The sequence below is a fragment of the Chaetura pelagica genome, unplaced genomic scaffold, assembly GCF_000747805.2.
Source record: "Chaetura pelagica isolate M959 unplaced genomic scaffold, ChaPel_1.0 scaffold213, whole genome shotgun sequence".
Classification (NCBI taxonomy): domain Eukaryota; kingdom Metazoa; phylum Chordata; class Aves; order Apodiformes; family Apodidae; genus Chaetura; species Chaetura pelagica.
In genome coordinates, this window is record NW_009952597.1 from 587114 (window position 1) to 599528 (window position 12415).

General features: G+C 38.6%; 1 protein-coding gene across 1 annotated transcript in view; it reads left to right on the plus strand.

Annotated features, from left to right (window-relative positions):
• SDK1 (sidekick cell adhesion molecule 1) overlaps positions 1-12415 on the plus strand; it is a 386227-nt gene that overhangs the window by 171242 nt on the left and 202570 nt on the right. Inside the window, exon 5 of the mRNA XM_009993680.1 lies at positions 10353-10486. Coding sequence (XP_009991982.1) covers positions 10353-10486 — 134 coding nt within the window. The remainder of the gene's footprint in view (positions 1-10352; positions 10487-12415) is intronic.

Genomic DNA, 12415 nt, shown 5'->3' on the forward strand with positions numbered 1-12415 from the left:
TCCCTATCTCTCTTTTCCTACACACTCAGCTTGTAAGAAAAGTTGGTTCTGGAATGTAAAGAAGTGTGTTAATGCACCTGGGAAAAACATGTACAGGAAGGAACTGAATTTGTTTTTATCTAACCTAGGAAAGATATAAGGGGATGTTTCATTGTTTATCTTTACAGTAATAATCCAAACATTCTCTCTACACTCATAAGGATTATTTAAGAAGAAAATTAAGTAAATGTATTTATTTGCTTGTTTTCAACAGAAAAATGATCTCCTGTTTTAAGTGTATACCCTGCAGCCAAGAGATAAGGGTATTTTTAAGTTCTTCTGCATCTATCTTTCCATTTTAATGTGTTGCAGGATTAGGGGAGAGCTGATGCTGCTGTTATGTAAACGTGAGCAAACAGAGATGCTCATTACAGGGTGAAGTGGATAAAAAGAGTCAGTAACTGAAGGTGATGCAACTGTTGTGTCCATTGTCCATTAGCTCAGTAACAGCGCCTCTTCTCCAGATGAGGGGAGTTTCAGGGAGCAGCATTTTGCTGTGTTGCAGCAGCAGGTCCCTAAAACCACTGCAGCAGAAATGTCTGCAAGTGAGGAGATAAATATGTGAAGACAGATTGCAGCAAAGACTTGGGGGGCACCAGAGGGTTTCTGTTCTGGTCTAACTATTATGTAGAATTATTTGCCATCAACAAGATGTTGAGCATCCTGTCCACAACCCCAGGAATATAAGCTGGGTAATACACAAGCCTGTTTTCCAGGATTTGTGAGGTTTTTTTGCCATGTAACTCATAGCTAAGTGTTTCTTCAGCACTGAAAATAAAAATGCTCTGCAAAGCATATTGTAGCCATAAAATCAAAGAAACCAAACGGCATCTACTGACACTTCTGGGTTTCATTTGTCTGCTCAACAGGCACAGTGTTTATGGATCATGCAGCAAATGCAAACAAGGCAGTGTCTCAGATGCAGACTCTCGATTGCTCTTCATTAGAGAGAATGTGTGGTGCTTGCAGCTTCAGAATCAGAGAGAAGGAACTCGAAGTTCTGCGCCTTCTATGTTACCTGTGGGACTATTTCTGAAGTAGAAGTTGCTGTTGTACCAGAGGACTGGCAAGATTTACTACACAAGCTTTGGTTTTCTGACTTATTTAAGCTTTAGAACCAGAAAGCCTGAGTGTTTGTTACTGCTCCACCACAAGGAAATCTGTGTAGTTGGATTCAGAAGTCAAATAAGCAGTAAGCCATACAAACACACCCAGGTATTGACTTAGTCATTTAAAAATGTAGTTGATAGGTTACCTATCTTCTTGATTTTGGCAACACCACCCAAGTTGAAAGAAAAAAATAAATCTATAAGGTCTGTTACTCCATTAATCAAGTGTTATTTACATTTTAGTTGGCCACTGAAGTGTTCTTGATGGGTTTTGGAGACAAGGGCTACAAGCAGATTTCAAATACAATGTAGAAATGGATCCCAAAAGGGAGCCGTACTTCTGAATGTCTACAGGCTGCCTTCCAGGACACTTCAGCATCTTTTAAATGATGTTCACATTGAGGTGTCATGGATTTTAACACATGCAGTATGCCTGGGAAAGGGATGATCAAAAGTGAATGTTCAGATAAGTGTATTTTCTCAATCTATTACATAAACTCTCTTATAACTTTGTTTTCCACTTTTGAAATTCTGTAACTTTGCTACTCAACAGCTTAGTGTGTTTGTCTTATTTATTGAAAAGTAAATGCATGTTACAGACCTCACTGAATAGATAAAACACTATTGATAGAGCAATATTTTCCAGTTCTTAACTGTGCTCTGTTTCACACAGTATTGACAGGAGATCATCTTTGGGTAGAAACCATAACACCAAAATGCTGCTGGGACGTTACATGCTTTTCTTTTTATTCTAAAATTTCCAGTGCTTGGTTTCATGCACATGTTCAATGCGTGGTTGGATCTATCCACCTGGCTTTGCTTTTCTACCCTTCCATGGCCTATTCATGACAGAGACAGGGAGTCACATCTTCCTTTATATTTCTTCTGATGTTCTGCTTGCTTGTCTTTTAACCAGTGATTTCTTTGTTTTATTGTCATTGACTCAGTGCTGTATAATATTTGCATTAATGGCATTAAAAAAAGGTCTGTGATTGACTGCTTTGAAATTTCTTCTGGTGTATTTTCAGTAGCAACCCCGATTTTATAGAATTTGTGGTACATGGGTTTATTAGTAAATGCATCTCTACTCAGTAAGAGGGGGGCATGAGGGGGTTCTGCTGAAAGAAGTAGTGAGATACCATGAGTTGCTGGGAGATTGGTGTTTGGAAAACAATGCTCACCTGCCCAGGGAGCCCCGGAAATACTAAAGTAGCTGAAAATCAGAAAGCAAGAAGTTGTTTTGTCTAAAGTTGTAACAAAATGCCTGGTAGTCAAACTGAAATGTGAGGAGAGAAAGCAGAGTGTTCATATTTAGCACTTGCATAATCCTTAACATTTTTTGAGTGCTAGGGGGTATCAACTATTTAAGTCTCTAGATAAATTTTTCAGCATAAAAAGAAATACATACATACATTATCCTTTTTCTCTCTTGGCAAAACATGCTGAGTGAAAGGCTAAATATCACCCAAGGCTACATATCACTGGCACTGCCTGGATGCACTTGGCTCCTGGGCCTGTGCTCAGCTTGTGCTGTGTAACAATAGTATGTGTCTTAATGGTGTGTGAGTAGAAATAACTACACAAAATCCCTATTTTAATGTAGACAGCCACCCTAAGATGCTGTATAATAACACTGTCAAATGAATTTGCAGCAGTAACACAAGTGCTAGTCTCAGCAAACTGCAGAACTGTACATAGCTGTTGTATTGATCCAGGCCACTAAATCTTTAATTATCTTTCATAGTAAAACCTGTCTAAATAAATTGTTCTTTTGCTACCCAACATCACTGCTCTTTGTAGAAATGGCAGCAGCAGTTGCTGCTTGGATCACTTGCTACTTTTAACCATGTTCTTGCTCTTTGTTTAAGATTCAGTGCTATTAAAAGGAGAAGTAATGCATCTATAAACTGCTAGACTGTTCTGGATTGTAACATTCCTTACTACTAAAAATACAAAAAAAAATAAAAAATAGAAGGCTGTGGCTGTACAAATCTTCCTGTCCCTCGAAACTCTCCTATTTGTTTCCACACCCTCTGGGTCACCTAAAGGTGATACATGGCTAGTTGGGTGCTGCTCCTTTCACTTCTAGGGCTAAGCTTTGATGTAGTGTTTGTAAGATGGATGGATATTTTTTTCTGTCCCTAGGAGGGAAAAATAAACGACTTTGGCTCAGGTGATTTTTAAGCAGGCATTGGTGGTGCCATCCTCTAGGGGTCTTCCACATGTGTGTGGCCATTTTGGCTTTAAAGATACACAGCTGCCATGAGGTTTCATGATTGCAGCCAAATTATTTCTGTCAGTGTTCTGTGTACTCAGTGTATCAGCTTTAAATACCCTTCATGTGTGTGTATTTAGTGCTGAAAGAACATTTGGTTCAACTGGGGAAGCTGAGCAAATGTATTAGAGAAAAGAAGTGCATTGACTCATCTGAGATTTGAAATTTTACTTCCAATCTATGTGGATACTTTGGTTGCTGTGATACAGATATTTTTGTTTAGTCCCTGAAACTAGGTGTGTTTGTACAGCAACAGCTGTGCTGAGTCTTATTCTCAGCTACACTTATGTGAGAATGGAGATGGTTTTGAATGAGATTTGCCTGGAATTGGGCATAAAATGGCAGAGGTGGTGCTGAGGCAGATTCAGGAGCATGAATAAACAGATGTTGGGAGCTTTTAAGTAGGCACAGTTGTGGCACATCTAAATGTATCTGTTAAATATGCTGTTAAGAGGTAGAAGATTTCTTTGTCATATAATCGATTATCTCTTTAGTGCATTGCCCTGTAACAGGGCCTGGCCACTGCTAATTTGTTTCATAGTTAGTGCAGTTCACAGTCATGCCTTGCATTTGTTTTTATCCTGTAGGATATACATCAGTGAAATAACAGGACAAAGATACAACACTCAACAGGAAGCTCATTAAAACCTGACTACAAACCAGTACCACGTACCGTGATGCTGACACATTTTATCAGAAGTGAGGATATAATTTCATAGCAGAAATTTTCCTTTCTTGCTGAAGGAAAGAGGGGGAAAAAACCCAGCCATTAACAAAATCACAGCACCTTGAATAATCAACTCAGAAGAAATATCAGAAAGTGGAGCAATATTTATGTGTCTCTGTCTAAAAATTGAACTGTAAAATCCCAAATGATTACAAATATTCTTTGTGCTTGTCATCAGTGAAGTCAGCCAGCTGTGTAGATCAGCAACTGATGGTACTTTTTAACTGCAATGTTTTGTGTAATAACCTATTCCTATTGAAAAAAGCCAGTTTTTCTTTCCAGTGTCTGCTGGCCATGTCCATAGCAACAGATAGGGATGTTGCAGGTGGAATTTACTGTGGTGATTATATGATAAACCAAGGAGGGAAGAAAATACTCTGTTTACAAATATCTTGAATGCAGTAAGAGTTTCATAAGAAGAGGACACTGAAGAAAATTGACTTATTTTATTCCAGGCCTTAGGTTTCTATTGCTGACTGAGATGTGTGTTTTATCTTGAAAGTCTGGATTTTTTTGCTAGTTTGAGAAGTGCTGTTGCTGGAGCAGCAAATCGAGGCAGACATCAGTGTGGTTCAGAAAGATAACACCCAAGAGCCTTGATTTAATCACACATAGATTCTTATATCAGCTGTACTAAGTCTTGTTGCTTAAAATGTAATAATAGATTTTTTAAAAGACAAAATAAAACCAGAGGAGTGGTGTGATAATAATTAGTTTGCATTAAATAAGAATGAAAGCTGCTGAAAACATTGGGGGAGAAAAAGAACATTGTAACTTAAGTAACACACATTATTATTGGTGTTGTTCTTTAGTTTGTTACTGTAACTGTTTGCTTCTGGATTGGTAGCATGATCTCCCACTGCAAACATCCCTCATGATCAGTTATGTAACTCTTGGGTTTGTTTTGTGGGTTTTTTTAATCTCTAAACCAGTAATTGCTTGGTACAATTATTATTTTAAGTATGTATTTGGGATAATTCATCTGAGTATCCTTTCTGGGTCCTCTGTCTCTAAAGACTAAAATAAGGTTTTCCAAGAGTGAACTCCTAAGATTTTATACTAAAAATCAAGATTTGATAATTCTGTTTAAATCTGAGATACTTTTCTGTAATGGTCCTTTACAGATATGAAGACTCTTGTGATTATTTTTTGAGTATTCTCCTGCCTGTCATGTTCTGCAGGTTACTCTTTGGGTTTGGATGGTTGATGGGGGTGAGGGAATGGTTCTGCTGTTGTTTTAAATACTTCTTGACCTGCCCACATGTCTACATCTGATGGCCAAAACTGAGCAAAGGTCACACTGGGTGACACACAGGGTTATTTCTTGAGTTTGCCAATGATATTGCTGTTTGCACACCCTCTTGTGAGGTTTGCCTGTTTTGCAGGCAGTTGTTCCTTTTCAAATGCAATGTTTTGAATTCATTCACAGAGCTGCAAACCTCAGCCTTGTGCAGAGGCTTGGACAGGTCTTCTGCATTTGGAATTCTAATTCTGTCTTCCAGAGTTTTTGAGACTTTATTGGCAGACTTAGTAAGTGAATTCTATATTCAGTCAGCAAACACCAAGGAAAATAATAAATAATGTCAGGACAAAGACCCTGTGGGTTTCTACCTATTACAACTTTCCAGACAGGAATAATATCTACAGCCTTACTAAACTAAGACTTTTTAAGCTGCAAAGCTAGTGCTAGACAACAGGGAAACCAAGCTTAAAACATGAAAATTCCACCATTTCTCTAATTTTATCCTGGGAATGTATCAGCAAAAGCTGTCAATAGCTCATCTTTCTTCATTTCACTCTAGTCTTCAGCCTCTGCCTGGCAGTTAGGACTGTCCTGGTTATTCTTGTGTAACCTTGGGAAGATTTCATGACTAGAATTCCCAGCCCCTTCCTAAAAGCACCTAGAGGCATAGCTAGAGAGACAAGGCTATAAACTAGTATTGATTGCAAAATCAATGCATAAATTTGTGTAGTTATAATTAATATTCAGTGGCTGTGCAAGTATAAAAATTTTATTAATAGCTGATTGATTTGCGGTAACAATATACCTGGAACCTAAATAATATTTTGTAAAGCTGGCATCCAGTCAGAGCTCTCAGGGCTTTGTTGCTATGGTCATGTTGCTCTGCAGCACATATGCTGGTATTTTGCTCTGTGGTTGAGTCCTGAAAACCACGGACTGTTTGCAGAAGACATATATTTAACTAATTTTGATTAAAAATTCCCCATCAGAATTGGAAGACACATGGGTGATGAAATGCTCACTCTGCTAAGCCATGCATGTAGAACTCCTAGGCAGGATTTCACTGGAACAGCTGTGTTTTTAACTGCAGTGTATCTGGATGTTCTTCCAAAAGGGGAAATCCATGGGGGAAGCCTTTTAGTAATTATGTTATTACTCCATAATCTCCCTTTTCTATTAACATCCCTGTTAGTGTGTGGTGTCTGGCTCTTGTGGAGAGATTGGTGCTGGCTGTGTCATGGGAGAAAAGTTTTTAAAAGGGGAGCAGAGGTTTTCTAGTAAAAAATACCTTGTAGAGAGGGACTGATATTGGTATTAGCTAGAGATAATATTTAAAAAGAGGCTTTATGAAGGCCTTTGTACTAAAATATAGCACACTGGTTTATGAGCAGATGGTGGCCTTCTAAGAGAGAGCCTAATCAGGTTACTCTATGGTTTCTATTTTATGATGTTTTTATAGCCCAGCATTATCTGTTTATTGTGTAATCTGGTAGACTAATAACCTCACAAATATCTAACTCTTGGGAATTATCCCCTTGTAGAGTAGATTTTTGTATTTTCTTTTAATAATGGTTTTTAATGTGAAATCCTCCTATTTAAGATCCTGTAGAATTAACTTCCTGCATTTAATGGATGGTGCAGTTTTCAGAGCAAGAAAACTGTAATTAACTGAAAAAAACCCCAACTTAAATGCCATAATAATGGTATCCCTTTTGGAATCCTCTTTACTTCTAAAGGGCTGATTCGTGTTCCGCTGATGTTAACAGAAAAATTTCCATAAGGTCAAACTCAAAGATTCTTTTACAGTATTTGAGCAGTTTGGAAGGCTGCAAATAAAAATCCCTCAGTGTATCTAAGTGTTACACTCAGGCTGCAATGAACAAAAGTAAAGAAAACCTCATTAGGTGCCTGTTTACATGTTCAGATACTTAGAACTGGGTACAGAAAATGACTTGACTCCATCATTTGCTGCCTGTTGCTGTCCTGTCAGGCCACAATCTTCTGTTAGGGAGTACATTATAAACACAACTTGTAGTTTCAATAGATCTGACTTTGCTTTCAGATCAATCTGTTCTGGTATCTGGCTGCTTTTGTGGTGAAGGCATCACTAAAATGTTTGTAGGACATCACAGTGCTGAATCCATCATTATAACTGCCTTCCACTCCCAGGCATGTACTTTGCTGTTTGTATATTGGCTGCTGTTCCCTACAGGCTTCCACTGAGCTCCAGAGAAATTTTAGAAATTCTTCTATTAAAAAGTATTATTTAAAATGTTCCTTTCCCCTCTTCTTAAGGAATCCCAAAGGATCAGTCTACTTAGTTTACTTGCCACTTGCTTCTGTCTTGAAAATGTTAGATTGAGTTAAATTCAATATTGCCTTAAAAAAAAAGCAATATTTATACTTTCCATGAATTCTGTGCTGGGGATGAATTACTGACAGGTCCACTCTATCTGCTGCACTCACCTTCCTCAAAGATGCTGATAAACTGAGCAGCCAGGAATCAGATTTTCCTTGGAACACTGGAGTGATGCTGTCATAATTTAAAAGTTTTGTCAGATAATGAAAACAAGCAATAAACCCAGGAAAACATGTTAAGACAATTTTAGGGCCCTCTCTGCAGTCGTTGTGCAACCTTGGTAAGGGCTGGGGCATGAATCTTCTTATTGTTTAGAAACACTGGAATTGATGAGTCCTTAAAATGTGACTAATTGATTTTGCTGATGCACAGGCCTCATACTTGATCTAAATAAAGCTCCAGAGCCTGAGCCTGTGAAGGCTCATGTCCTGCTCTATCCCTGTCTTCAGGTCATGAAATCGAAATGTTCCTTTTTACAGATAACTGTTAAGATATCGATAACTCATTTGGGGGTTTTAAATTTAACATTCATTTGACTCTGCAAGTGATGAACTCAAAGAATTGTCTTCAGTCATTGCTTTGCCTTCTGATTCTTTGTTTTTTCCTGTACAAAAGCTGTGTCATCTCCAGCATGGATAAACACAAGCTGTCCTGTACACCCCACACACAGCCCTCTCTTGCTCGAGATCTGGAGTTAAATTCCAGATTGCACATCCATTAGAAGATCCCAGCTGCTGTTCAGGTACCAACAAAATACATGCCTGGCAGCTGCAGCAGCAAGCAAAGAAAGCACAGGGAAGGGTTAGTGGCTGGAACTCCTGGCATATGTTTGTTTGGAAGTGTCTCTTGCAACACCCAACAGGCTCTAAGAATAACCAAAAGTGTCAGGAGCCTGATCCAGGAGCACCAAATGATCAAGTCATATCAATTATATTTTATATCCCCACTCTATAAATAATGTATCAGAGTTGCTTTGACTAATTTTCTAGCTCAATTAAGTTAGTAGAGGTTTATTAAATAAAGAAAAAGTTCTTTAACAGTTTTTATAATAGAAACTGTCAATATAGATAATGTAAACGGGATCATTAGCTGATGTGTGACTAGAGCTGAAAATATAGCCTCATATTTTTCAGGAGTTTGTAATTTATTGGTATCTACTGATAGAACCTCAGTCTTTGAACATTAGACAAGCCAAGTGGTGTGAATAAACCCCCCCCCTCCCCTGTTTGAACACTGCTGTCTTCTTACTCCTATCACATAATGCTATATACTCTTAAAAAAACTAACATGCTACTACAGGAATTGTAGTTCCTCCTGTTGCTTCAAATGCTTTCTCAGAAGGAAAATAGTTGTGAATTGTTCCTGTTAACCACACCATGCTGGAATAGCAAGGAGAAGTGCAGGAGCATTTGGGTTTGATTGATTAGTGTACAAATATCTTGACTTAGCACTGACTCTTTTTGAGGTGCACTGCTGTATGAACTTGTTTCATCTGGTATAATAATTTTATATGTTGTTTCACCTTCATGCTCAAGGATATGACTAATAGCACAGCTGAACTCAGTGGGGCTTCTCATCAAGTAATAGAAGTGAAGGTAGGAGCTTCTTGCTCCAAATCTTGCACTCAGATTTCCAAGTTTGTGCCTGTCCTAGTCTGCATTAGTGTCAGCTCTTTGATCCACAGGCTTTCCCTGGAATTTTACATGTTGTTTTTTTATTCTTACCTGGTTTTTGAGCTTCCCACATGCTGTTTAGTGAAGTCCTTAACTTTTTACATGTTGTCTCTAGATTAAACCTTTATCATGTATCATCAAGAAACAACCAAACACATAAAATGCAAAGTACAAACCCTTTTGCAGTGCCAACGGGTGCCTACAAGGGAGTTTATAGAGACATTTGTTCTTGTAGCAGCCTCAGCAAGAATAGACTTGTGTTAAACGATGACATTTGTTGACTCCTTCAGGTCTATGCCAGTGCTAACTACAGGGTTGTGCTTTCCTACTTGATCTAGATTTAATGGAAACTCTTCCCTCTCTACCTGCAGACAGATCATCTGTGTATATCAATTAGTCTCTAACTTGCCAGTGTTCTGGTCTGTGATGTTGTGATAATTAGTGATGCCATAAATGCAGGAAGTTCACCTTCTCAGGTTCTGCTGCCTTTGATTTTTCTTCTTTTTTTTCACTAATCTAGGTGTTGTTACTCCCTGTCAGTCTTTAACAGACTAAATTTCACTTGTTGAGCAGGTTTTCCTTAAAACTGATTTTACAGCAAACTGAAGTTTGCCAGGACTGTCCTCAACCCACAACGATGCAGTTTGCAGGCTATAGGTCTTTGTTGTTCTTTCCCATCTCTTGTGTAACTTCCTATTGCCATTCAAAGTGTTGTGGTTTCACATATTGTAGCTTTCTGCATGTTGCTGTAACCATCTTCAACAACCTAAACAGAGAAAAGGCCTGGAGACATCTAAGTATTACTCGTGTATGTGTTTGAAATCAGGCTGGTTTTGGTTCTGCAGCCTCTGGGTTGGTGTTGCACTATTTTTGCCTACTGAATACCATTCTTCAGGTTTCAACATGATCTTTCTCTTTCCCAACTAGAGCCATCACACTGGAGAATCAGCTGGTCATCCTTGCAACATCAGTGACCGATGCAGGAGGCTACTATGTCCAGGCAGTGAATGAAAAGAATGGGGAAAACAAGACAAGTCCCTTCATTCATCTCAGCGTAGCAAGTAAGTGCCCAAATTCCTGAAAACATGCTGTCCCACTGAGCCTGCAGACAGTAGTCCCAAAAGTCTGCCCTAATAAATAGAGCCTTGTTAACATAGCACTGCATCTTTTAAGGAGGTAAAATTTTCCTGGTTGTTTTGGAGCACGCTGAGCTCCTTGTGCAGTAAGAGGGACCCAAGAGAGTATATGCCCTCCACAAATCACCCTGGAAGCCCTTTGTCTGCTGGCTTTGTGCAAGGCAGGAACATGATGATATCCCTCAGTGTTTGCTGTGCTGTTGGGATCATAATTTCTTTTTAATGCAGGGGTTTATAATGTGTTGTTTTCCATTGTGCCCAAGTAAACAAGTCACTCTTCTGAGTGCAATTTTATTAATGAGTCTATTCCCATTCTGTGGTGTTATTTTTACCTGGAGTTATCACAGAGTCCCAGGGAACATGCATTTCATTGTTATTACTTATTATTTTACATTGTGCAAACGGCATTAACAGCGTTACAGAGGTTTTCCAGGAGCAGGTTGTACAGCAAAGGGGAGGGAAAGGCAGTGGAGCAATGGGGTCAGAAAGATGACTGCACACACACTAAATCTATTCACATGCACATTCAGCAGAAATGTGCACGTGTAAATTATTGTAAAATATTTCATAAAGGTGTTTGTGTGAAAAAAATAGTATTCTAAACATATGGAATGGTTTGACTCCTTTCTCAGAGCCTTTGGAGGTTTTTTTTAATATAGCAGTGAGATAGAAAGTATGTTGGGCTGTTGTGTGAATGTGGAGGTTCCTAATTTTGACTGCAGGGGCAAGAGAGATGCCTGGGGACACTGCTGGTGGCAGCAGCAGTTTTTCTGACAAACTGATCTTATGGTTTGAGCTTCTAAAAAGATGCAAGTCTCTTGGCTCTGGATCTGTTGGGTGATGATATGCCAAGATCTCTTGATCTTGCATGTCATGAGATTTGAGACAATCCTCTGGCTTGTTTTCCTTACAGTAGGTAAACTTGGGAGTCTGGATTTCTGGGCAGGAAATGTGGGGAATATCTTTTGGGAATGTTTATGGCTGTTGGTCAGAAGTTTGTCAAAAATATTATGTTCCTGTGAAACACTGAGTTTCTAGAACTCCTGATCAGATTGGGATCAGGAGTATCTTGAGGGCAGAAGCTGTACAGTAACAGGCAGCGGAAGAGGCAAACCTGTGTTTCCTTCCCAGATACATTTATAAATAAAATGAACTTCTCAGGGCTTTTATGTGTATCTTTCTGAAGTGGAAATAATATTCCAAATCCGCTTGTGAATTCTGGCTGTACTGTGGCATGTAGATTGCAAACATTATTATTTCTGACAGTATAAAGAGGTTTGCTAACACTTTAGTAATTTCATTTTTAAAGCAAATTTGTATTGTTTGTATTATGTGACCAATAATGTACTTTCCACTTTAATTTCATATCTTAATTAATGCTAGAAATAGTCTGTGATCATGCATGCGTAACAAGTGCTATGCAAAGCAGAAGGTAATATGGGCATATGGAAAACACTCCAAAATGCATACAGACTTGATACTTGGAATGCAAAGTCTATCTGGAATGTGAAAAACAGGACTGATTAAATGGATAAAAGAAAATTAAGAATGAGGCAAGATGGAAAGCCAGAAATGGATTTGCTTTTTAAAATCCATATTGGCCAAAGAGGTTTTTAAATTACCATCTTGATAGCCAGGATTATTAATGCTGTGTGTGTGTGTTGAAGAAAGGAACTGACCAGAAGGTATGACAGTGTCTGTAAAGCCAGTGAGGTGAACATGGTCATTCTGAGCTTTTTTTCTGGGGAAGAAACGTATGTCATACATCAGACAAATATGAATAAAACGTTTTGGTCCTGCAACAGAAAATAATCAGGCAAAAAATAAAGTTCTGAAGCAACATGCAGAGAATGG